This window comes from Lates calcarifer, linkage group LG12, assembly GCF_001640805.2.
Source record: "Lates calcarifer isolate ASB-BC8 linkage group LG12, TLL_Latcal_v3, whole genome shotgun sequence".
Classification (NCBI taxonomy): domain Eukaryota; kingdom Metazoa; phylum Chordata; class Actinopteri; family Centropomidae; genus Lates; species Lates calcarifer.
The window spans coordinates 6,677,060-6,704,657 of NC_066844.1; the positions used below are offsets into that span (position 1 = coordinate 6,677,060).

General features: G+C 41.9%; 1 protein-coding gene across 1 annotated transcript in view; it reads left to right on the plus strand.

Moving 5' to 3' along the window:
• The first annotated feature begins 234 nt into the window (after window positions 1–234).
• phc2b (polyhomeotic homolog 2b (Drosophila)) overlaps window positions 235–27,598 on the plus strand; it is a 34,490-nt gene continuing 7,126 nt past the window's right edge. Inside the window, 11 exon segments of the mRNA XM_051074765.1 lie at window positions 235–392; window positions 10,449–10,794; window positions 12,854–13,015; window positions 13,139–13,216; window positions 13,560–13,721; window positions 14,673–14,807; window positions 15,069–15,297; window positions 15,300–15,362; window positions 22,466–22,622; window positions 22,624–22,771; window positions 23,624–23,891. Coding sequence (XP_050930722.1) covers window positions 10,507–10,794; window positions 12,854–13,015; window positions 13,139–13,216; window positions 13,560–13,721; window positions 14,673–14,807; window positions 15,069–15,297; window positions 15,300–15,362; window positions 22,466–22,622; window positions 22,624–22,771; window positions 23,624–23,891 — 1,690 coding nt within the window. The 5' untranslated portion in view covers window positions 235–392; window positions 10,449–10,506.

The following is a 27,598-nucleotide window of genomic DNA, read 5'->3' on the forward strand; positions in this document are numbered from 1 at the left end:
GAAGACAGCGGTCGCTACTTGACAGGCGCATGGAACAGAAGAGCACAGACTGTCTGCAGGATAGGACGGCGGGGGGGGGGGTGAGTGAGGAGGAGGGGGAAGGATCCTAGACTGAATATAAAGAGGGAGGGATGAGCGCTGTTGATTGGCAGTAGAAGAGGCGGGGTCAAGTAATATACCCTCTGCTCATTGGCCAGATCTGAGTCACGTTACCAGTTTGGAATGCAAATGAAAAGAGTTGTTCGGGCCCGCCCCTGCTCTCCGCTCCTCTGCTGCCGCTGGTCGGATACAGCCACAGCGAGCCACCGTCCAGAAATGGTGTAGAATATCAGGAAAAACGGCGAGGGATCGCGACCATAAAGAGGAGCGAGGCTACCAGACTTACGACAACGGTAAGGCGACGTCTGATTCACTTCTTGGCACGGGGTGTCACGGTTGGCACCGGGGTCATACCGTGTGTGTGTTGGAACGTGTGAGGTTAATCGGTCGCACAAGCTAACGTCTACTCTGGGCCCCCAAAACAGCAGCAAGCAGCAGTATTTGCTCATAGCTTTGCTTGCTAACGTTGACGTTAGTTTAACTGCTAAGTTTAGTGTGCACTGCCTCAGATCGCTAGAATAAAAACAGCAAAAACGGTGACCAATAACTATCTAGGTCGGGCTAACAACATTAGCAAATGTTATGAAATTTAGCACTAGCTATCATGTGGGAAATTAGCTATGAATGTAGCGTGCGAGGAAAACGTTTTAAAATGAAATGTTCTGACCAGCAACAGCATCTCTTCTCCAGCTCTTCTTGTCTTAGCTAAAGTTAGCCAGGTGCTCTCTTGAGAAACTTCGATCGCACGGGTCATGACCTTTGGCACAAATACGGAGCCATATATTTTGACAAGTGTGGGTCATAATCGTGGATAGCCCTCATGCTTTAGTAGAGCTGGAATAGTGAGGCCACCCACTGACCCCACTGTTGGCAAAATAACACCACAGTTTTAGAGCTACACTTTCCCCTCCTCCCTTCAGTGTGTCTGTGTTTACCCACAGCGTGTGGTTGTGTGTGGAGCTGCAACGATTAGTCGACTTAATCAACTGTTTTGTTAATCGGTTATTCTAGTCAGTTTTTTTCAAGCAGAAATGTCAAACATATGCTGGTTCTAGCTCAAATAAAGAAAAATCATGTTTTTCTGTGCTTCATTTGATAATTTTTTTTTTTGGTCTGCTGTAACGATTATATGACTGATTAATCCATTGACAACAATCTTGATTAAATGCTAAAGTGAGTTTTTTAAGCAAGAATGTCACATATTGCTTTTCTCTGTGTTGTATCTTTGTAGAGTGATTAGTTTTTAAACTACTGCAGCTACAGGCTTACTCACCAGAGTTGTCGCTGTTGATTGCTTGGCCATGTAAGTGTCCCTTCACTGATGAATGTAAGATGCCACAGCTTCCACCTATGTCTTTTTTTATAAGTATTTTAATTTATTATGAGGTTATTCCTTTTTTCAAAAGGTATGGTTGTTAATGGACAGAGTTTGTTGTGGTTATCTCACTTTGCAATAGTTGGTTGGAGCTATTGTGTGTTTCACAGATGCCACTTGAAAATGATGCTTGCACACTGTATGAAACCACTGAGTGGTGAGAGACTGTCTGACAACTCCAAGTGAGGTATAGGGATTGACACAAGTTTTGTGCACAATTCAGTCCTGTATATTCACTGAATAATGTTACTATTCTTCAAATAGGTAACTTTTGTCTGTGTGTGCAGATACTTGTTTGTTACACACCTTCTCCTCATATTATCTGCACTTAAGAAGGTCACATCATGCCCAGTGATTTGCTTATTTCAGGAATAAAAAGCAGCATTAGGCTCAGTGAAGAAGCTCAATAGATTTTTCTCAAGGCTACTGGGGTTAATTTCAGAGGGATGCTTGATTTATCTGCTTAAAAGCATGCCAGCCTGTTATTATGGAACGCAGTAACTCCATTTAAACCTGAGATCGCACAGCCAGAGACAATTACTTGCACATCTATTCAAATATCTGACACCTGGTCTAATGCAGTAAGCTATTACTCATATGATTTTTTTTATTTGAGTGTTATGAAAAGACTGATTTGTTTGTCTCATCAGAGAGTCTCACATGATTCTAATATTTTGTTTAGGCATATGATCAATTACATGAAAGATGGCCCCAGTGCTCCCTCATCTACACACACTTTACATTCACTCACCTCTTGCACTACCATCCATTACAGTTAATCGTGGTCAACGCCAGAGCTGCTTAAAGAATGCGCTAAGCGGTAGTAGTTGGGCAGATCGGAGTGAAATCTGGCATGCCAGGACATGCTTTTGTTTGGTAAGAGTCGCACCAGATGTGCTCCTGTATGTGTAAAGTGCCAGTTTCAGTCCCAGCAGCAGCCAGACTTTCCATTTATAATCACAGACAGGTTGTCAGTTGGAAACTCTAGCATTTATAATCAGTACAGGTACAAATAAAGCAGTGATTTTTTTTTTTTTTTTTTTTTTTTTTTTTTTAAAGATTAGTCATCTGCACCTGCAGCAAAGATGACTGTCTCCATTAGTAGACCCTTGCTGACAGTCAGCAAGGGTCTACTAATGGAGATTAGAGTCTTAGCAGTATTACAATAATATACATAATGATTAGCCGAAAAGGCCCATCCAATTACCATGCGGTACATATTTGGGAAACTTTATGTCAAATGCTTTTGTTATTGAGATAATCCTAGATGAACAACACCTCTTAAAACAAGTTAAATCAGGTCAAGGACGCTCTGACCCAGTGATGATCTCTGTATGCATCTCAGGGAAGAGGCTTATAGATGATCAGATTGACTTTTGCACCTACGTTAGAGCATTTTAACAGTTGAAACGGTGAACAAAGTTTTGGTCAGGATACCACCATCAGGATGTGGGTTTTTTTTGTTTTGAGAATGATATTTGTGCAAATGAAAAGAAAGCTTTTCATTGGGAGGAAATTAATTTTAATGCCTTTTTGTGTTATTTCTTTTTATGCACATTCATCTAGTCCAAAGGTAATGACAACATTTATATTTGCTCATACTACAATTAAGCTCCCCAAGCTACTTGAAGGTTATGAGGCAGTGACCCAGAAGCTCATTTGTTTAACTTTTGATGTCTGGCAAGGCTACTGGTGACGCTGATATAAATTTAAGGTGCTTGTTTCTGATGAAGGCTATGAAGCACTACATTTCTCTGTGCTGCTGCTCATCTCTGCTTGTCCCTGACCTATTTTTTTTTCTCTTGGTGCCATCGACGCCTGAGAGTGATGCCCCAGAGACTGCTTTGATGGAACAGTTTGGATTGAAGTGTGCTGCTAATCTGCAAGCTTTGCCAGAACTATTTAACTGTGGTATTTATAGATCAGACGGAGAATCTTTCATTTCATCTGTGTGTCTGCTGCCCCTCTCAGCCTGTCTCTGTGCTTTTTTCTTTGCTTCTCCTATGTTTATTTTCAGACTTGTTAACCGTCCAGGCAGTTCTTAGCATCGTGTGGAGCAATTTGCACCTAGAAGGTTAGGGTCTTACTAAATGAAGCTGAACAGAAAAAGACCACAGGCCTCTCGGGAGGGTCAAGTGAAAGTGTTTTGTATTTTCTCAGCATGAGGCTACATGTACTGGAATGGCACACACACACACACACACACACACACACACACACACACAAGCTCGGCACACTGAACCTGGAAAGCAGCCAGAGTCTCTTTGTACTGGTCTGCTCAGCTGTGGAAGGCGAGGTCCGTCTGAGTCAGATGGCTCAATTACGGCTAGCCGACCAATCTTGCCTCAGGATCAGAGGGTATCTCTGTCTTACACAGCATTAACAAAGGCACTGCCCTGCTTACTGTGTTTGGACAAGACCCATCGACCATCATCAGCCTCAGGGGATGACCTCCAGCATCACCAAGGAAGTGCTGCTTTATAGGGCACAGGATGTGGAAGCTGACTTTTACATTAGGGATTCATGGGCCAGGCTCTCTCATCCATTAGAAATTAGTTGAAAATAAGTGATAGTTGGATGAATAGTCCTGACTACCTTAAGTCTGTCTTTTGTTATGTCGTAGTGCATCAATTAAAAAATAAAAGATCATATTTGGACACCATCTTGACCAAACAATTAATCAAGAAAAGAATTATGATAATTGAGAGGTGTAGACCTAATGCTGGACTTGGATAGATCGGCGTAATGAGCACAATTGATCTAATGCTAATTACTCATCTAATAATAATCATGTTTAATAATCAATTGTTCAATCTATAAAATGTCACAAAATCAAGAAAATTCACATCATAGTTTCCCATGTTTAACAGTGATTTTCTCAGTTTGCTTGTTCTGCCTCTCAAGCAAACCCTAGAAGATTGTCACATTTACGACTAATCGATTAATGGATTAATTGTTTCAGTGTTAGACTTATTGGCCCTACAGTTTCTGAAACATTGTGTATGGTTGTCCTTTCCTGTTTTTAATGCTAATTATTGATATACTGTTGTGTGGATACATTGCATTAATATGGTCTCCTTCAAGGGTTAGCCTTCATCAACACTTCCAGTTTCCTCATATCTTCGTTTTCATAAGAAAAAAAAAATCAGTCAGCTTGGACAATTGAAAATTGATGAGTTTGGCTAGGCAGATGCTATATACCACCTGTGTGATGCCCCAAAACTAATGACAGACATTCACACCCATAAGGGCTTAGATCAAATAGGGCTGCTTCTGTACATTTTGTTCTTTAGTAGCTCTTATGCCACCGGCACATCATTTTGTTCCATTTCAAACTTTTCATATGAATCATAATGAGTATGGAGTTGATATATTTTCAAGCAAACTTTGGCTGGCAGCGTCTTTGATGTTCAAATCTAACAGGAAGGCTCGTATGGTGCCTAGATTTTTTTTTATTTTTATGCTGCTCTCCCAGAAGAGCTTGTTAGCATCAGCGTTCTTGAAATTGATAATGAGCTGACTGCCCTTTGAACAAAAGGCAGGGTTTGTTTGTCTTAAAGCCCCTTGCTGGATCTGCCCCTTACGTCTCACTTCACCGCAACCGCTCTCTGTTTATTCTCATATCTCATAGCAGTCTGGGGTCCCGGTCTGTCACATCTTGAGGTTCATCATCAAACAGCTAATATCACACCAAGCCACCACATCCCTGTGCTTTCCGTCTTGTTTTGGACCCCCCCCCCCCTCTGCTGCACAGCTCTGTTACCCAAGTGTGAGACTCCAGGCTTGCGTGTCTGGCTGGGCTGCCAGCTAATCTATATGCTAATGAGAAGATAATAATCAATGAGGTTCACGCATGGTTGGCCCCAATCAATACCACATTGCACCAGCAAACGACTCAAATGGCTACATTTCATAGAGCCAGGCGGTTGGATGGCGTGTTAATGTGGTGGGTCAGACCATAAGCATGCTATTATCCTCCAGTTTTATCTCCCCTATTCCACATAAATGAATTCTGTTGTCATTAAGGAGAGGTTTGAATTCATCTGTAAAGCTATCCCATTTCACTTTTATGAGGGGTTTATAATTTTCTACTTCTATTGTTTTGCATTTCATTTCCATAACTGCTATAAATAGGTGGTTTGTCGCTTTCCTGCTGTGATTTGGCTTGCATGTCCCTTCTTAGGCTCTGAATTGTATCGTTAGGGCTTTAATGGTGCAGTTTCAGCAGGTTTAGGGCAAATTTTGTTAAAGATTTAGTCTTCCATTACCTCACATAGCGGGCAGTTACTTGGTAATGACCGTCTTGGTGGATCACAGCTCTTTTTTACTCTCTAACCTCAGTGTCAGTCATGTCACAAAATTGATGCTGATTGCTGGCCTGCTAGCAAGATAATGGGTTAGATGCTCAGTCTGGCCAAAAGTCACATCTCCTGTCCTGAGCTGAATGATACAAAATTGGCCCACTCAGAGCTGTAGGGTATTTGTGGGAATGGTGCTTTGTTTAAATGGTTTAAAACCTGCAGTCTTTAAAATCTGAGGTACTGAAAGGGAAACGGAGCCTTCAGTTTTCAGCTGTCCAGACCCAGACTAAGAAGAATAAAGAGTATGCTCTCTCTGAGCTGTCACTTTAATGACATACCTCATTATCCTAGATTTGTGGCTTTTTAAAAAAATAATTTAGGTGATGATTACAGTATACCTTATGTTGGAGGGTCTGTGTATCCTAAAAAAAAAATCAGTATTCAGGCAGCAGCAGAGGGGGAGGGGAGAAACAGAGTAAAATCATTACCATCATCTTCATTAGAGAGGATCCTGTTGTCCAATCAGCATGCTGCTCGGCACGGGGAATCCATAGGCACCCCGTTGGCTGTCGCTAGGATACCACATAATCAGGAGGCAGGCCGTGGCCTGGTTGGTGGAGTGGGGTGTTGATGCTGGGACGACGAGCTCGCTGTGTGTTGGGGGTAGACTAGAGGGGCTGGGGGTTTTGGATACTGCACAGAAACGCACTCGCACGCGCTCACTCATTCACTCACTCACTCAGTCAGTCAGTCAGTCAGCCAACCAGCCAGCCAGCCAGCCAGCCAGCCAGCCACTCAGTTAGGTAGACAAAGAGGAGCAACATCCTGCAGGAGGACAGCACACTCCCGGGGGATGGGGCATCATACCCCTGCATCGCGTTGGGGGGGCCGGAGGAGGTAGGAGCACCAGGTTAGGGGGCTTTGTCTCAGCAGCAGAGTACCCTTCCACATACACACACGGACATACATTTCTCTATGGATCTCTTGGCTATTAAAGCCATTATCACACATCAATCGATTTGTGGAGCTGACAAATGTATTCTCCTGGTATTTTTAATGTGGGTCATCAGAGTTTTCCTATATGTGGACTTGAGGGTGGACACTGATGGAGGCTCCTGCACTTCCTTGTTGTGATCTAAGCTCTGTAGAGACAGCCAGTCTGTCTGACAGACTCTTAACAGCTCTCATCTCCCTGCAGTATATGCAGATCCTCTAGACACAAATCTGACAGTATGCAGTCTTGTAATGCCAGCATGAGTAGATCAATGTGTCCTCTTGTGAGGTGCGCAAAGAGCTGAAATTGTGTTGTTATGGTGTTGACCGGCTCTTTGCTGTGTAGTACAGGCTGCTGGCACTGCTGCTTTGATGTGCTCTCAAACACACTGGCTTTGCCACTTTTCATGGGCACCACGTTTTCCCTGAAATCAACTCAAAGCCAGATTCTAGTCATTGATGTGGATGTGGGGTTAAGAGCTGGAGTGGTGGTGGTGATGATGGTGGGTGTGGGGGGTTCTCCATCGTACCCCTTCACTGATGGATGGGTGACTCCTCTCAGAAAGACAGGGGCTGAAGGCATCATTACCAGAGGGGATTCCCTGGGATGTAGGCTAATGACTGCATGCATGCATGCGGGCAGGCTTTGGCAGCTGTGGTGCTTTGTTTACAACCATGAAGCCACTCTGCCTGACCGGATTTCAGCTCTTTCACAGACCCAAAATATTAGGACGTGAAATTTTTCATTCATGGCAGGCACTGGGGACTGTAAACTAATGATCTCTTTGTGTTCAACAATTTTAGAAATCACATTAATTTTTACTTTTACTTTTTACATTTTTACTTAATTGATTTGTCTCTGTTTCAGGTTTAGTTTTGATTTGTCTGACTTAATACAATAACCTTAGAGATTCTTGCTCAGATGCTCTTAAGATTTTGCTCTGGTTTGCGTGTCAATGCATTTTTTTCATTGAAATATTGAAATGTACTCTAATTGCCTAATTGTTTTCTGTCATTGTTATGAATCGCTTCAAGTCTTCATTTGGAGCACATGCAGCTCAGCAAACTCAAATTCCAGCCTTTTCTCATTCAGTGATAGATTTGTTTACTCAAACATTTTAGAGCTATTTAGGCCTGTTCTGTTTTTTCCATTTTAAGGAATAGCATATGGTTTAGTAAGATTGCAGTTTGTTTCCAAGTCTGCTTTGTAGGATAAGTGGGCTATAGAGCTGTGCTTTGGCCCCTAATCCGTTCAAAAGAATAAAGAGGAGGAGGAGGAGGAGGAGGAGGAGGAAATAGCTTAAGAATTGCGGCATGGCGGCAGCATTGCTCCTTATTTAATTACTTCCATCACACCCTCTTCCCTTACTCCAGCCCATTTAAAATCCTCAACCTGCTTACCCAACCTTCGCCCCTCACATGTTCTCCTTCCCCCCAGCCGTCCCCTCCAATAACCTAAATCTGTACACCTCTAACCTCAAGGCTAGAAATTCCATCCTCCCTGTTTCTGCCCTTTCTTTTCATCTCTGTTCATCAGCTGTCACGCTGTTTGAATCCTCCTCCACACACGCTCATTAATCCCACCCTCTTCTCTACACCACCAGCATCTCAAATTCTCGAGGGGTTCTTTTTCTATTAGAGCTCAGCTTCACCAAATACTTCTGAACTTTCTTCACGTTGTTTTTTAACAACTTAACCTTCCCTTTTTTGCCTCCGCTGAGGAAGGATACTTTCTCTGCTCCCCATCCTCCCATCTTCTCACCTCTTGTTCTGTACAGCCCTCCACCTCATCTGCTCGGAGAGCTCTGGGCTTTTTCCTCCTGTGCTAATGGATAGCAGGGCACCAGGGGACCAACTCTTAAAAAGGCTTTTACGTAAGGGGCCTAAATCATTTGTTCTTTTTTTCGTCCATGTTCATGATTGACAAGAACAAATGGATTTAGAAGTCTGAGAGAGAGTATGTCATATAAATGTTGTTTTGACTAATTACTCTGACTCTAATCAGGGGGGTCTGAGCAGTTGGTGACATGGTGTTCAGTTCATGGTTTGGGCTGTTTTAATACAGTTTTGCCTCATATCGAACAGCTTCTGCTTTATTCCCAATTAGCTTTTACCAAATGTGCGTGTTGTCATTTAGGTGAAATGCTCCAGTGCTTTTTGTTAGGCAGTTACTCTTCCTCCTATGCTAAATTCACTGGATTTCATTAGCTTCCCAAATTGCATTTTTGTGTGTTCCTCTAACCAGCTCCACTCTGCCTTGCCTCACTTTTTGTTTTTGGAGAATGAAGTCAGATGCGCCGTATAGTGTTTCAGAGTCTGTGTCTGTAATCTTAGAACACTACAAGGGTGGTTTATATGAACAGACTCCTAAATTTGGATGTAGTATTTCTCTAATGAATTTGTGCACTAAGATAAACAGACTTCGGAGGAATCATTCATTTCTCAGTTGATGCTTAGGTCTTACCGCAGATTTGTGTGATGTAGCTGTTTATCTCGCTGTGGTGTTCACAGCTGTTTTGCCATCTGCAGTTAGATGGCAATATACTCGGAATAGCAGAAGTGTGAGTGTTGTGGCAAGGCAGGTAGACTTATTCTGGTAGACAGTAAATTCATGTATATTTCAGGGCTTTCATGGAATTCCTGTAATTTCAGTTTGACTGAATTCATTAAATGCATAAATACACAGTGATCAAATAATAAAACCACACTACTACTTGTGTTGCTTTGTATGAAAGTAGATGCCTTGTGTAAAAACTGAGACGGGCTGGTTTGTCAGACACATCTCTAAGCTATACTATTACAGTTTACATTAAATATGCAGTCAGCTTCGTCAATGAGTATTTTCATTATCAGTGAATCTGCTAATGATTTCTTTGATATCTATGATATCTATGAAGTTTCAGCTATAAAAATCAATAAGCATTGTTAATAAAGGCTTTTCAGTAATCACAAAAGATATGTTTGTTCATGAATATTCCCCAATTAATATAGTAATATATTGAGCTGTTTGCTTATCCACAAAACATATTTTACTCACTAAGATTATAGCTGGGCGGCACCGTGGTGTAGTAGTTGGTATTGTCGCCTCACAGCAAGAAAGTTCTGGTCTCGAGCCCCAGTTCAGTTGTGTGGAGTTTGCTTGTTCTCCCTGTGCCTGCATGGGTTCCCTCCGGATACTCCGGCTCCTTCCCACAGTCCAAAGACATGCAAGTTAGGGATAGGCTCCAGCCCCTCCTGCAACCCTTACGGAAGAGCAAATAAACTACAAACAATAAGTATAGATAATAGATGGGTGGGTGGATGATTATAGCCTTGCTTACAAATTTGTGGTGCCTTTGGTTATAGAAAATTGTGGCATTTGCTCATTGAAAATTGCTTTCGGGGCAAGATTACAGAGAAACAAATGATTAAGTAATCTCTAGTCATGCACACACTGATTTTCACTGTCCACATGATTTCTTTATCAGTTCTAATTCATTTCCTCCTCAACATTTTATATGTGTTGGTGAGTTGAGGGGTTTGTTTACTGTCATGTGCAGGGTTGATTTTAGTTTCAGTTGTTCAGTTGTTTCTTAGCTTGTCAGATATGTATTTTGACGAAAGAAAAACTTTTAGGTCTGGGTATCAAGAAGGTAAATAATGTGCCCTTTTTCTCTTTCCTCCCCTTTTCTCTCTCCCAGGCACAGGAGAGCCATTCAGAAGAGCCGGGGGTCAAAGGTGAGAAGAGCAGAGGGCACCATGGAGAGTGAGACGGGGGCCCCTGCCTCCACGGCCAGCAGCACCGGGACCACCACCTCCTCCACCTCCACCAGCTCCTCCAGCACCACAGCTGCCAGCAGTACTAGTACCTCTAACACTACTGCTACTACTTCTATCACTTCCACTAGCAGTAGTAATAGCAGTAGCAGCAGCAGTAGTAGTAGTAACACTAGCAATAGTTCCAGTAGTAGTACTACAGCAGGAAGACAGGCAGTGTCTCAGCTGTCTGCTGTTTACAGTGGGATGCCTGACCGACAAACAGTGCAGGTGAGTTTTTGGCTTTTTGTTGACCACTTGATAATAAGTTGTGATATTTTGTGTAGCATGCAGACACACTCAGACCACATGCACTTCCAAATGCACATAAAGTAGCATACTTTCCACTGCTCTACTGCCCTCTGTTGGTGCACATAAAGCTACATACAGGCTTCTTGTATACTTCTAAAATTATGTTTTGATTCTTTGAGCAAATGAATGAAATAAGAGTCATTTTTCACTCTGATTGATACTGATGAAGGAAACTCAAATAGTATTCATAATAGTCATTTCACAGGATCTGTCCCAAGTTGATGGAAGGAATGCTTTCAGTCCTTTAGTGCTCTCGACCCTTTGACCTGGGGATAAGCCTCTACACAGGCTTAACCCTCCCTGAATAAGGTCCACTCAACTTTTAGTGCTGATGCTTTGACAGCAGGGTTTTTGTCACATTCAGCCCTCCTTTTCTTGTACTCACCCTGCTGACAGTTAAGAGGCAAACACTGTTGACGCTAAAAGGCCCTCTGAGCTGAAGGCGCTGCTGGTCATTTATGGTCAATGAGAGCTGAATGTTTACGCGTTGCATCTTTGCTAATTTTACCCTCATTCCAAGAGTCGTGGGTCTGGATGGTCCACTGACACCATAGACCCACAGGTCAACATCCTTTCTGGTTACTTTAGCAACCAGGCAGGGGGCACTTACAGAGGTGAAGGGTGAGGAGAGTTCTTCCCAATGGTGGAAGTTTAGCTTTGTTATAATTAGGTCAAAGAATTGTTGAGACTTCTCTAGCTGACAGTGACTGAGGGACTGGGTTTATTTATGTCTGTCTGCTTGTAATGATCACAAGTTTTAGACATTTGGAAATGCAGACTACTCATGATGTCTCTGATGATCAATACAAACCCATGTCTGCTGTCTATGATCTGATTCACTATAAACTTATAATGATATGATACATTCTGGTTTGGTACAGTTTGATTCAACTGCAATTTGTTATTGTTCATTTTTGATAATGAAATTATGGCTGCAACAAACTTTTTTTAAATTATTATTTTTTCATTATTGATTAATCTACTAATTCTTTTTTCAGGTAATTATTAATTAATCTATAAAACCTCAGTGAATAGTGACAAATGTCAAGGTGACATCCTCAGAAGTCCAAAGTCCAGTCCAAACCCAGACATGATGATGTGTGACAACTAAAAGCAACACATGTCTGGTAGTTTTAGATGGACTTAATACTTGCAGGTTAATTTTGTCTACATGTTGTTACAGCTCAAAATAAAATTGAGGGTAAGAAATATAAAGTGAATGCAATTTTTAGTTCAGATTAATCACAAATATCCCTTAAAGTTATGTCGTCTGCCACACTAACAATAGTAAACAATAGTAAAGTGCCAGAACCTAATCCTAACCCTGAGAAGGATGATTTTTTCACTAAAATGGTACTGAATGGGTATTGTTTATCTCAGTTCCTGGTTTAGTGTCAACCCTTTAAGTGTGGTATTTTGAACAACTCCAAATAAGCACAGTTCCCTGTAAATAAAACGTGGCCTAAGGAACAGTTTTGCCTTAAACCTGAAGGAGATAGTTGGAGGCCGCATTAGCTGCTAATGCCAGTGTTGCTTGCCTTGTGTTGACTGCCCCTCTCTTGCCTTCAGGTTTGTGGTGCCATAGGCAGATTATCTGATACTGAAAAGTTTGACTGCAAGACTGCAAATACATTGTAATGACTTCAGGCAGAGTTGTACACAGTGTAGGCAGTTCTTTCAGTGTGGGAGTGATGTGAATGGCTGGAAGCAGGTGTGTGATTAGGGAATATAGGATAGGGGTATGTTGCGCGTGCGCACACACACACACACACACACACACACACTAGAGGCACAGGGCCTTTGGTTTTTTACACCACTGTGTTGATTTCATGCAGGATTTGGGACAGATATGTAGCAGAATATCTGACTCTTTGGTTTTCTGTTTCCTGACCCATTTAGAATTTAATACATGCAAATTCATCTCTTGTGCAGAATGCATTACTCATCCATCTTTGTCTCTGTATGTCTTGGTATTCAGGTGTTCCAGCAGGCGCTACACAGACAGCCCAACACGGCAGCACAGTACCTGCAGCAGATGTACGCCGCTCAGCAGCAGCATCTTATGTTGCAAACTGCAGCCCTCCAGCAGCAGCACAGCCTCAGCACCGCTCAGCTCCAGAGCCTGGCCGCTGTACAGCAGGTCAGCAAACGGCCAGGAACAAATCATCCCTATGGTGTAGAGATTATCATTGCTGCTGTTGTTGACCTGCCGCAAGACATGTTTCAGGATGTGCCTCTCTCTGTCTCTCTTGCATTGTAATAGGCCAGTATCGCAGCTGGGCGGCAAAGCTCCTCACAGAATGGCACTTCATCTCAGCAAACGGGATCTACTCAGGCTACGGTAAGTGCAGTTTTGAGTGTTGGGCCTGTCTTCTAAAAGCCTCTTAAGTTTAAGTTGTCTTTGTCCATTAGATTATCATGGAGCTAAGTTGATTTTAGCACCAAGATGCTTGAGGGAAACTGGGCCCCACACTAGCAGCTCTGTGCACTGTGCTGCGTCTTTTTTACACAGATAAGAGATTGAAACACCTCTTGGTAATGTATTAAGTGGTAAAAAAAAACTTTTTACATATTCTGGGTCTTGTATATTTGATGTGTTGTTTTGACGCCGGTGTATTGATGTATGTATCAGCAGGAGTATAAAGGTGTGTAACCTAATTATCCTGTTCATCTTCTGTTCATAGATCAACCTGACCACCTCCCCAGCGGCAGCTCAGCTGATCAGCCGGGCCCAGAGCATTAGTTCTACCCCCACCAGTATTTCCCAGCAGGCTGTTCTGCTGGGCAGCCCATCCAGTCCCACTCTCACAGCCAGCCAGGCACAGATGTACCTGCGTGCACAGATGGTGAGACTGCAGACACCAGGAGCGTAGCCACTGGCACATTTACATCAGCGTGCATATATGAATAAACACAAGCGCACACACATACTGTTTGAATAAATAAGCGCTCTCCAGCTCAGGGTTTTTTTCTCTGGAGAGTGTGTATTTTGTCTTGTCTTGGTGTGTGTGCAATGCATGCATGCATGCATGCTTGCATGCTTGCTTCCTCTGCCATAGTAATTGGTGTGCTGTATTCTCATCTTGCCACCAGAGTAGGTGGTCTGGACAATCTGTCCGGCCCCAAAAGGCTCATTACAAACACAGAAGGGAATGGCTTGAATATGCATGAATGCTCAGAAAACATTTCTCGGAGGTCACAGGTGTTCTCTTGGCTATAGCTTAACATCCAGTTGTTTTTGAAGAGTTGCTGAAGAAATAAAAAGTCTTTACTGGTCTGTTTTAGCACAGCTGGTTGTGAGTAACTTGTCGGTTTCAATTTGCCGTCAGTTGTGCAGCTGCCACACAGACTGTTCCTGCCACCTCATTACGACCAAGTACACAACATTGTCAGATGCGTTTGATCATTCTGGCAGGCAGCAAAACACATTTGTCAGTTTAGATTGCCATGGCTTTTATTTATGGTATAGTCTTCTGGTGTTAAATTAGTGTTAAATTAAGCCCTTCAGAGATTGTCATTTCCTCAATTGCTTGTTTTTCGACACATTCACTAGTTAGAAGTTCAAAACATTGGAAGTGCATAATTAGAACCTGTAGTGTCAGTATTAGTATGTGCACTTTACAAATACTCTTACATGTGTTGTCTGACTTTGTTTTTACCATTAATTTGCTTCACCTGTTGTAGATTCTCACTCATTCATTTCTCCTTTTTGTCTTTTTGTCTTTTTGTTTGTGTGTGTGTGTGTGTGTGTGTGTGTGTGTGTGTGTGTGTGTGTGTGTGTGTGTGATGTTTTTCAGGCGCAGCAGAGTAACCTGGTGCAGGTGGCCAGGAGCCTGGGCAGGGCTGTTCCACTGTCCCCTCAGCTCATCTTCACTCCAACAGCCACAGTGACGGCTGTCCAGTCAGAAAGCTCCACGCAGGCCTCCTCTCAGGTAGGCTCATCTGAAGTTATTTTCACTAAAATATAGGTACAATCTTTCACTTAGTGTTCACTGCCTGCACCGGATCCCTTTTGTAAATAAAATCAGAGGTCAGCGCAACATATGAAAGAAGAGGATGTGAAATGGCAGCATAAATGTTTTCACACAGTTAGCACATCAATAATGAATGCAAAGATAAAAACATATTGCACTTGTGGCTGTTATATCATTTCATTAATAAGCACTGTGAATGTGTCTCCCATTTCTGTCCAGAATCAGGTACAGAACCTTGCTATCCGTGGCCAGCAGGGGGCGACCACGTCTTCCTCTCAAACTCAGACTCTGCAGGCTCTCAGTCTGAAGCAGAGCCCTGTGCCCATCCAGCCCACCTCACTGATCAAGAATTCTAGCCAGGGGACGCAGGCCGCCACAGGGGGGAAGACCAGCTCCTCCGACAGCCTCTCCGATGGAGGGAAGAAGGGAGATGGTGCAGCAGTCACAGAAGTCGAGCTATAAACATGAGCCGCAGTGTTACGGCTGTCGGTGCTCAGCCTCTGATTGCTCCAGGTAAGTTAAGGCAGCAATCCCACAGCCTGAAAAGTTCAAATGATGTTATAGTATGTATGTGTAGATGCCTCTTACCTGTGCAGCTGAGGCCAACCAAGAGAACAGCCCAGATCCCAGATCCCTGCAGAAAAAAATGTCACCTAAGTAGTAAAAATAACACATATTACTGATATAGGTATTAGAGCTGAAGCAATTAGTTGATTAATTTATTAGTTAATAAACACTTAACTGACAGCTATTTTGAAAACTGATAAATCATCATAAAATATTTTTTAAGCACAAATGCCAAACATTCCCTAGTTCCAACTTGTCAAATGTGAGGATTTGCCGCTTTTCCTTGTCATACATTTTGCATTATATTTACTCATTTGGCAGTTGCTTTTATCTAATGCAACGTACAAGGGCACAACAACAATGAAGCTTCAAGTTATAGGACAGCAAACTGAGTATTTGTGTTTTGGACTGTTGACCAGACAAAACCAGACAAAACAAGCAATATGCAAGTTGGCCTGGGTATCGAATATAAATGCTCACTAATGTAATTTCTTAAGTGTCTCCCTTACATATTTATCGATCAGGTATCTGCAGGTCGATCAAACAAGCTGTAGGTGATACATTATTAAAATTTCACCCAGGTTGGCCTTAATTTTGATATTGGATCAGTGCATCCCTTGTCAGTATGTGTATTCTTTGACACATCATTGTCTACAGTGGTTACAGAACAAATGGTGTGTATGTTTGTATGTATAAACTATCTGCTTTTTTAGAGGGTCTACGTTATTTCTGTACACCGAGGCTCAGTGTTCCATAGGAGGCTTTTGTGTTTTTTTTTTTTGGTGAGTCTGCGAGCTGCTGCACTCCTCTTTTTTCTAACATATGTACATTTCAAAACCTTAAAATAGACGTGGAGCGTAAAGCCGCTGTCGGATATACAGTAGAAATGTGCTGTCATGTTTATAGTAAGATTAGATGAGGAAAGAGTTTTTACACTTTGCTTTCGCTCGGCTGTTAGTGTGACATGTCAGGGCCTCCATCACAAATCCGTTCAGTCACTGAAGGGATGATACCAGCCGTATTAAAGACTGTGTTGGGTTGTGTTTGGAACAGTCAAGCTGCTTTGTGAACTAGAAGCTGTGAAAGGCACAAAGCCACACAAGAGTCTTTATAAACCACTTACTGTGTTATTGGAAGTCAGCAGCTGTTTTTTTTCTTTTCTTTTTTTTTGTGTGTGTGTGAATGGCTGTGAATATGCCAGCAGTACAAGCTGATTAAGTCAAATTAAGTTCAGTTTCTTTGCAGGATAAGTCCCTTCAGATGCATTATCTCATCCTCCAGAGGGTCCTAATAAGACACCACTTTTTATCAAATAGTTTATAGTGTGGATAGTACATGAGCTTAAAAAATATGAAAGTGTGAATGTAATGTATGTGTTTGTATCTGCTGGGAGTAGGAACTTTGTTTGTACAGGAGTGTAAACCTTCTATATGCTGCAGTACACTGCGGTAATGCATGCTGTTGTTTTTGTCTGCCTATTCAGATATGTGTGTGTGTGTGTGTGTGTGTGTGTGTGTGTGTGTGTGTGTGTGTGTGTGTGTGGTGTGTGTTTCGGGGCATGTGTCTGGGAAGGGGTGGGGTTGTGGGGATTATCTGAATGTGTCAGTGCACAACTGTGTCTTGCTTTGTTGCAGTAATGGATTCACATAAAATGAAAGGGAGGATGGAAGCTGAAAGTCTGGCTGCATTCTGTCTGAAAAAAATTAACATGCGTTGCCATAGCAGCGGGCCACGAGGGACAGGTGTGCACATGAGATGCTGGGGAGTTAATACGCTGTGGATCAGGAGGAGAAGACGCAGTATGGCTGGCTGATAGGATCCAGCTTTTAGGATAAAAGCTCAGGATTCAATCTGACTGTAACCGGGGTCATTATGCATTTTAATTGCTAGGCTAAAATCACAGAAAACGTTTTGCACTGACACACCACTGTCTCCCGTAAATCTAAAATTGCAACCACTACTACTGTCATGATTGATGTTTTGTGTCTTGTTACAACTAATAGAAGGGACAAACCAGTAAATTGCAGGAAACCAGAGATTTTGTTGGTGGTTGGTGGTTTGTTTTGGTTGGTAAGGTCACACCCTGACTATGACCTTGGCTGTAATCAGGCTCTGTGTCTAATTAATCAATCTTTTATGAAATGTTGTTAAAATGTAGAAAATTACAAGAGAAGTTAATTATTTAAAATTGCTATTTATTACTTCTAAAGCTTTTTTAATGTCACTTGTCACAATCTATTGGCTCATTATTATGAATTTCGCTCAAAATTTAGATATTCCTTACAATCTTAAAGTACAGTCTTGAGGTACCTGTACTTCATGCTACTTTATACTACAATTCCATTGCATATCTGAGGCAAATATTGTATTTACTTTATTTATCTGACAGCTGTAATTACTGGTTACATTTAAGACTAAGATTTAACACTGAAAATCTATCTATTATGAGACAATACATACACAACAATACATAAAGTAGTTAAAATTTGCAGCTACAACATTAAAGAATGCTGGTCAATTTAGTGGTAATAATCACCTGATAATACAGTATATGATACTGTAATATAGTAACACTGACAGGGACCATTCTGCTGCGTTTTATTTTTGATACTTGTCGTGCATTACGTTGCTAATAATTCCATACTTTTATTATTTCTAAGTAAGTCTGAATGCTTCCTCTACCACTGCCTCAAGGTGTAATAAAAACTTTAGTAACTGATAAACAGATAATATGCCGATAAAGAATTAAGGGGGCTCTGAATTTTTCTGAAGTCTCAAACTTCATGTTAACCATATCAGTAACCATAGTGTAATTACTGAAACTCTACTGTTAATCAACCTCATCTTTACTTTATTCGTGTTTAACGTGATTCACCAGAGACTGGTCTGGCCCGATCTGAGAGAACAGCAACGATGGAGGAGGTGTGATTAATCGTGCTTTACTATTTTTGCTCATCAGTTTTCATCTAGCTCTCCAAACGATGGCAGAGCATTTTGGAGCAACGTCTCTGTTACAGTAAATGTCACAAACATTAAGAGTCAGTCACTTCCCCTTGAATAGGAACTGGGCTGGAAACCAATGTTGAGGCTGTCTGGCTTGTTGCTGCTGAGTGTTTGATCGCCTCCTCTTGGCAGGAAAGAGCCACCTTACTATAAAAACCACAGCAGGGAACCCCCAAAAGCACCGTGCTAAGAGCAGGCCTGCACATGATGCCTGCGTCTTGGCAAAATTATGTAGCTGCTAGCAACAATATCAGCTGCCAATTTCACTTGAATATGATTATAAAAAACCCTGGAAAGGCAAGAGACTAAATGCTTAAGTAACCCTTTTTTTCAAAAAATGAAAAAAGCAAAACTTGATGTAAAACTTTCTCACTGTACAAATAATTGACCCTATTTTAAAATATCCACTCTAGTTTATTCAAAGGATTTAAAGGGTCACAGTGTACCTAAATCACTGTATAGAATACCACTGCTAGAATACTGAAGTCCATCATTGGTTTTATTTCTTTTCACTCTAACAGTCTGAGCTCCTCCTCCACTTATTTTTATTGAAACTTTTAATTAGGAGGCCCTGATACTGTGCTTTCATTTCAACACGAGACACGGCCTTGTTTTTTCTGATTTAGCTAGTGTTGACTTAATGCTAATCCCTATCTGATAAAGTATCTGCACGCCTGATTGTGAATTGTATTGAGGTGAGGAAAGATGGCGCAAGGCCTGCTGTTGGTCTGTTGTTTTAGGTTGGAATGTGTTTCATGACAGAAAGCCAAGGCGGCAGCCAGTGAGAATGTGGAAACTCAGGGATTTTCCAGGGCCTGGTGCTACAAACTCAGGAACGTATACTGTCCTCAACCTCAGGACATTGCACAACTGTGCTCAAATAGAGTAAGATACAAGAGGGAGTGGAGGCCAGTGCCACATACTGCAGATTGCATGCTTGCATATATGTGTGTGGGCGGGGAGGGGGGCATGAGTCATTCCAGTCCTTAATCCCAAGACCTTGAGGGGGAATAGTAGTTAAATGAATTCCCCTGTCTTCCTCTTCTTCCAAGACCTCTCTCTGTTCCTCATTAGGGGCTTGAGAAAGTTGTCAGGATACATGCGGAAGGCCGGTTGTATCCGGTGTGCTGCACTGATTCAGAAATCCCCCTCCTTCGCTCAGACTGGGGCTGGGAATCTCTTGCTACTTCCCAATTTGATTAGACTTTGATTCAGGGTGCTGCAGTTTTATTACAGTTCTTGATGCATTTTGACTCTTGAACAGAAGTTTTCTGTAGTTTTTTTCTTATTTTTACGACCGCATTTTCAACAGCTCAATGATTCGTATCCAACATGAAAGACACCAAGTGGATTTACTTCCTTTCTCATGTAGGCTACTGTCTGGTTTTTATTGTCCACTGTTTTATTTTAGTTCCAGTACTGGTTACATTGAACAGAAACCTAGGTTTTCAGTGAAATAATGAGTGCAGGTCTTTGTTAATAAAACATACTCTGTTGTCCCTGTGGTAGCCTATAGTACAGTATATTCATTTAAAATTTCAGGATTCATAAGGGCCACCAGTTGTTGACCATTCAGTCATATTGAATGGTCTCCATCAGTGGATGGGGTTGGCTTAGTTGTCATGGAGATGGAAGCAACATAGATGGCGCCCAGAGGATGAAACTTACTGACTTTGACAGTTTAAAGTTCCAGAAAGAGTTAAAGGTGGAACTTGATTGAACATTTGTTCTCTTCATCTGTAACAATGTGGTTCCTCCTATACGCTTCAATTAAAAACACATTTTATAATTAACTACTTTAAAATTCAGATTAAGGAGGTTTGTGCATTACTGCTGAATTTTTCAAGAGAAAATCATGAGGTGTCTAATAGTCAATTATATTTGCCACCCCTGGGTGTAGCTGCTGCACTGATGGATGCTGTTATTCCCTAAAGTGTCTGTGAAAATTTCTTTTCAAGTATGATCCATCTCATAGGCTAGCACCTTTTGATTATCATGCTGCTGGCTGTACCTACCTATCCAAGGCTCCTATCCATCCCACTCTGAACATTATAAATATTAACCGAAGGCCCTGTGTGTGTGCACCATAGCTAACCAAATTTTCTGTTGGTGGGTTCCACTGTGTCTCACCATGTGAAAAAGAAAACACTTTTCAGCAGATCCTGTGGCATTAAGGGGACTAATGACATGCAAACTCTGCTGGATAGAAACATCTCCATTTTCCACAGCAGGGCACTGCGGTTAGTCTCTCACAGGGAAACTTTGAAACCAGATGGAGCCTATCCCACACAAAACATCATGAAAAGAACAGGAGGAGGAGGAGGAGGAGGGGGTGAGGACGATGGGGATTTGAGACAAATGCTGATGTACTTGGCAGTTTTCCATGCTTGGATTTATTGGGGGGGATTTATTTATTTAATCGCCAAACACACCTCCACATTCACGCAGCTCATACAGCAGCAGCTACTTTATAGTACTTCTGTGCATTTCTTGTTAGAGTTTTAGTAATAAAACTGAGTCTTTTAGTTCATATTGTTTCCTGGTGGAGTTGGAAGAGATCAAGGAGGCAGCAGAGGGGCTGGAACCTCCTGACTCAACATTAACTCTGTAAAGAGTGTCATGGACAGTTGGCTCTGCTCTTCTAATATTAGACTAGCCTCAGGCTACTTCCGCTGAACACTCGCCCACTCTCGCAATACAAGATTGATGTGCTGTGTCTCGGGCTTCGGGGCAAGTTATGAGCTCAGGATGTCTTTTTGCCCACAACAGCACTGACAGGTGGAGACGGGCCATTTTGAAACAATTTGTGAGTAATGTTTAGGCCCGAACTGCAGCAGTGGGCCTCTCTGCGCACCTTTCATCAAGCTTTTAATATTACATCCTGTCAACAGGGGGCACACAGGTGAAGGGAACGCCACAAAACAAGCCCTATTGTGCAGACGTCTACATTTTTCATTGTTTACGAGCCTGTGGCACAGTGCCTCTGATTTACAGAGTTTGGACAGTTGTGAGCACACATGAAATAAATAATGGTCATGGTTCATAGCAAGTCACAGTTCAGCACTCTAGATATAGTTCTGAATTACCTTATAGAGGACAATAAGATTGTGGTAAAAGTTGTTAATTGTCCAATACTTGTTAATCATTAAGGCTGTGACTAACAGTTACTTTTCTTATTAAATAATTTGAGCTGCACTTTCAAATAATAGATATTTTCAAATTGGCCAGACAGAAAAAAATCATAAATAAACCTTAAAAAAAAAAATCTAAATCTAACCTTTTATGCTGTTGCACCAAAAGGTCCAGGAACTTGAATTGCCGAGGAAGTTATGTCCAGAAACTTCCCCAAAGATAAAACCCTGGGAATACTCAGCAAATTAGTCTGCTGATGTATCAAAAGTTCAATGGTTGCCTTTCACGCCATTTGTACAAAATGGACTGGACTTATTTGTCTGTCTATCAGTCATAAATTCTCTTGGGATGCTCCGTCCTGATTGCAAGAAAACGTTGCTGTTTTTTTTTTTTTTTAAATGCGGGGTGTATAACAGTACTGTGGAAAACACTGCAACCACTTCAAGCCCCACCCCAGCAGTTCCTGACCCTTCACAGAGTACTTATCCACAAGGAGGAACTTTTTTTGGGTGTAAAACTATCTTCTGGAACTTAATTTAGACCCTGGTTCTTCTGGTGGAAATACAGGAAGGGGAACTGCACTGGTTTTTTGGTTAGAGAAGAATAGAATAATTAAAGGCTATTCTGTGTCAGTCCTCTTACAAACAAAAAAAAAACCCTGATGGCCTTCTGGCCTTCTGCTTTGAGTGTCTCCTCTTTTTTTCCACTGTCACCCACAAACTTCTGTGGCTGCAGAAATAGCAATGTGTGGAGAGACTGCAGTCTGATATCCTACAAGATAGAACTTATAAGAACTTAGTAAGGGTAAATTAGCTTGCAAGTATTCTGCAAGTAGTGTATTTAAGACATAGAAGTGTTAGCAGTTAGCTGAATAATTTTTTTAAAAGTAAGTGTTAATGTTGTTTTTGTTGCAGCGTACACTCAGATTCAGCCGCACTCCCTGGTTCATCAGCACAAGCAGCAGCAGCAGTTCGTGGTCCACCAGAGTCAAGGTTCCCAGAAGACGACGGGCCAGCTGCTGCAGACAGCCTCCATTCAGCCATCGCAGCACCCTGTCCCCGTGCTTCCCAAACCCTGCTCCACACCAGCCCTCCACGCCCAGCCAGCAGGCCACCATCTTCCACTCCACCATCAGCCCCCACGCCCTCCACTCCTCCCTCAGCCACGCCAAAGCTCAGCCCGTCCAGCTCACCGCCATCAACCTTCAAATACAGCCAACGGTGAGCGCAGCTACAACGCATTACATTTAGTTTAGTTAAATCAGACTGTTGCTAGCATCAGTGATAAAGTGGAAACCTTTGGAAAGATCTGAGGTCAGTGTAAAGACGGGCAGGGAGTTGGACCATCACGAGACAGGTACTGAAATTGCAGGGGTCTTCCCATGATCCTCGAGTATGATGATACCATTAGATTTACATTTAAGAAATGTTTATTGTGCTCTAAAACTGTATGAAAACATTGTGCCAGTCTTTAAAGAAAGCTCCTGTAACTGTAACTTAATCATAAGAAAAAAATGGTTAGTGTTTGTATATATTTTTTGCATTGTTTAGATCCCCCAGATGCTTAGAAAAATGAATTTGATATATGCAAATAAACTACATTTCTACATATAACTACATTTGAGATTATAACCCACTCTCACAATAACCTACTGTACATTGTTCATTGTAGGTGTTTCCATGATTGCATAATGTGATTCCTTTTTTTGTCCTCTGTTTGTTTCTAATGTGGCATAACTTTGTGTCCTACTTAACATCCTGACTTTTTGTGTTGTTCACATCCTTGAATTTGGTATGTTGAAAGCAGTAACCAGCAAAACAAAAACTACTGTTCCAACAACACCCACGGTATCCGTCTCAAATCCAAGACATACATGTTAGAAAGGAATCTTCTGAGTTTGGGATTCCTGGTGTAATATTTTCCCACTGGTGTGATATTTTCCAGGCCTAATGGTTTTCAGTTTTTTAGTCACTGACATTACTAACAGCCCCTGGTGTGTCTCTTTATGACCGTCTCAGATGTACTTTTCTCATGTTTTTCCCTCCACCTTTTGTTCCTAATGCCCGTCTAAGGCCTCTCGACTGGTTCAGGACAGTAAAGATAAGCCGACCTCACTGGTGGTGAGAGAGACGTGTACGACCCCATCCACTCAGCAACAGCAGCAACAGCAACAACAGCAACAGCAACAGCAACAGCAACAGCAACAACAACAGCAGCAACAACAGCAGCAGCAGCAGCAGCAGCAGCAGCAACAGCAACCTACACCTTTGCCGTCACAACCCACCAAGCCTGTAGAGCAGCCCAAGGTCGACACAGCTACACCAGCTGTTCAGCCACAAGGTAATGATTCAGCTGCTAAATTGTTCTCTGTGGCGCACTCAGATGTTTTGGTTAATAGATGCTTTAATCAATTATTCACTGGGATAAGAAGACTGGTAGTAGTTTAAAACTGTGCGCTAACAACAACTTTTCACCTTGACACATAAAAATCCAACTTTATCTCTGCTCTGCTTTGATTCTGTCAACTCTCACAGTCTTCAAGGGAGGAAAAGCAAATCAATGCTGATGTTTACTTGTATTTCAGCGCATGTTGTGTCTGCAGCTCATTTAGTTTCACTGTTCCTTGTCTCATACTGCTCTGTTGTTGTCTGTGATTTCCCTGTGCTGTGGCCAAGATGCTCATCTGACACCCGCACAGCAATCCCATGCAAAACAATCACACACACACCCAAAAAGAGACCCTGGACATCACTGGAAAAACAACTTCAAGTAAATGGAGAAATGAAGGATGTAGCCAGACTGATAACAAATACCTGCAAGTGATAGTGGGCACTTTTTGGCACATACCATTGTGTGTAGGAGTGTGTGATTTTGGCCTGACCTGCAGTGAACAGGGGATGTCATGTTCTTGTTTTGTCCACATCCATTGTATACCTGAGGTGGGCAAAAAGTTTAGAAAACATGTCACATCCCGTTAAACTATGGCCTCTCTGACAGAATGTATCACAAACATAGGATTTATTGCATTGCTGTTCTGTTGGATTAAATGAGATTATACAGGTTTATGGGCTAAAAAACTGTACTTCACCATATCATGTATGTATTTGCAATGTCAGCAGGGAGTGATTCATAATTTTCTTCTATGACCTGTTGCCTTCTGTGGGGATGGTACAGATGACTTTGCAGTTACAGTATAGAACATAACATATATAATATGATGGTTACTCTGAAGAATCAGAGTTTCTCAACTTTGGAAAAACTGTTGTGATATTCTGTCGCTGAAGCATATTTAAGTGATTAAATGTGAATGGACCTTTAAGTGCTATACGTGTAATCCAGTTAAGAAGCTTTTAGTTGCATGTATCAGGGAAAATCCCAGAAATGTTGCATTGTCAGTAAAAATTATTTTTGTATTGCTGCCTTTTCTGCCTATTGTGCACATTTTGTCAGCAAGGTTGATTTGGATAAAAGGGATAGAGACGGCTCCAATAAGTGATTTGACTCTCATGGTCGGTAGGTTTGAGATAATGCAAGGGGATGATCGTGCAGCAGCTATAGTCGTCTTGCTGAGCACAAATTATTTTTGGGGTGTATTTTATAAATGTTGACATGGATCAGTTTCTATAGTGATGTTTCTCCTAAGTGGTTGGAAATAGTGCTAATGCTGTGTTTCTTGTAAAATGAAACATTCTGTAAACCACAAATTGCTGTTTATGGGCAGAAAGTTGGGTGTGATGTGCGGTGGAGGTGCACTGCTCACCACCAGAGCAGGAAACTATTTTGGTAATCCACTGTCTGCAGGGGCCAATGACTGCGGAGATACAATGTGCCCAACATTCCAGGTTTTTTACTATAGAAAAATGTTGAAATGTTCAAAGCAAAAGCCTCCAGACAAAAGCCGTCTTTCCCATCCATGTGGCTCAGGGAGTTTAGATAGAGGTATATAAATAGAGTAGCGGGCGTTACGTTAATGGCACACCGATGAACACGAAATACAGAGAATGTAGACTATGGTTCACCAACATCTTTATAATTTCAGGAGTGAGGAGTGCTAATCATAAAAAACAAGGGTATAGCTGCCATTAGAAACACTAAGGTCACATTGTTTAACTAATGAATGAGGAAACTGTATTGACTCAGTGGGCGTACTAACAATGAAAACAGCCCACCACATGGACTGCATGGGTTGGGGGTGTCTTGCTTCAGGTCCCCGCAAGACATGAAATATGATTGAGATGATCAAGGGGTCTGTGTTTTTTGATGCAGGGCTAAATTCAGTCTGAGCACAGTCTTAGTGGAGTTGGCAGTGTGGAGGGCCAGTCCAGAAGCATCCAGCAAAACATCCATAAGCAGATATGATGCTGAACACCATATTTCTACCAGGTATTTTGACACAAGTAGCCTATAAATCAGCTATAAATACAGGTGTTTGCTCCTGGATTGTCAAAATCACCCGTCTGTGCTTTGTTAAAACACTGAAGGCTTTCAGAGCGAGTGATCTACTGAGGCACAGAATATAAAAATACTGGTTAGTTTCGGTTCTATAACAGCAGCAGTGAGCGGGCGGTTGTTTTGCATGTGTCACTGACATTTACACCTCGAAATTGCTACTGTAAGTTTAGCATTTCATTAATGCTGATATTAATGAGTCTCTCACTAAATCCTGCCAGGACCTTACTGCAACAAAAGATTCACAGTAACATCCTCTCTCTTGGTGTCTAAAGTGTGCACAGAAAGTTGCATAATGAAGGAAAGGAACTGAATTAAAATGAATATTGTATAAAGACACCCATAAGTGAAAGTCTCATAATAATATCACCTGTTCCTTTGTAGCCTGTAATGTAGAGGCATCAGAGCCACTGATGAACAGATGATAATGTTAAAACCATAGAGACATGCTAAGCTGGCTGAGCCAGCGTACCAAGACAATACAATTTAGCGTCTAACCAGAGGTGCAAAAAGCAGTAAAGTGCAGAATAATGTGTGTATTTATAGTGATACATAACAGTGAGGGGATATGCAGCATGTGCAGCAGTTACAGTAGGCAAATAGTGCAGGTGATTGTGTGTGCAGTAGTGGGGCAGTGTGCAGTCTAACACAACAATGTGCAATAAATCCTCCTTCGTGGAGGTTTTAATGTTCAGTTTTTATTGAAACAGTTTTAGAGAGGTGCTGATTCAACTTTAGGGTCATTTTGGAGGCTGCAGTTAGTGGTACTGTTACATTACACAGAGAGGTGTTTCTATTACTTAGCCTGCTCTCATTGATATGAATGGTGTGAAAATAATAGCAACACCTGTCTGTATAAAGCAATAAAGCAGCCTCCAAAATGACCATTAGGTTGAAGGAGCATTTTAATGAAAGGAGGTTTTATTGCGGGACTGTTGTGTTGGGATTAGGACTATGTTGGATTTAGCTGGGTGTTCCTAATAAACTGGCAACTGTGTTTAACAATCAGGTTTTGTCCTACAGTTTATATGATCATAGTTTAAAACCAGGGTGATGGATAACGGGGATTAGTGATGCACGTAAAGAAAAAAAAGACGTATGTTGATGACACGACACAGAGGTTAAATAAAGTCAATTCTGAAATAATATAGTATTATACAATGATTTTAATTGTCATAAAATACTTCGGACCCTCAGTGACGTCTCGCCTCGGGTGCTACGTCATTGCGCTAATGTGTCTGTATTTAATGCGTTAATGACTTGGATGTAGTCTTTGCGACACAGGCAGATATTTCGGTCGTAAGTTAATAGAGTGTCGTGTTGACAGTAGAAACATGTTGACATGCAGCAGCAGACTCAGCCGCTACCGCTGCTGCTGCTGCTGTCGCTGCGGTGGGAGGAAACAGGGAGGCGGACCCTGGTTCAAAGCTTGACATTAACGGGTTTGAAGAGGCGCTGCAGCTTAAACCAGATCAGTCTCAAACAGCAGCGGGAGCAGGAGCAGCAGGTCGGCGTGTTGTCGGTCGGATCTTAACAGCGACCAAAAACACTAACCAAACCGCACATGTTTTCTGTCTGAGGGGACCGGAAGTTGGCTC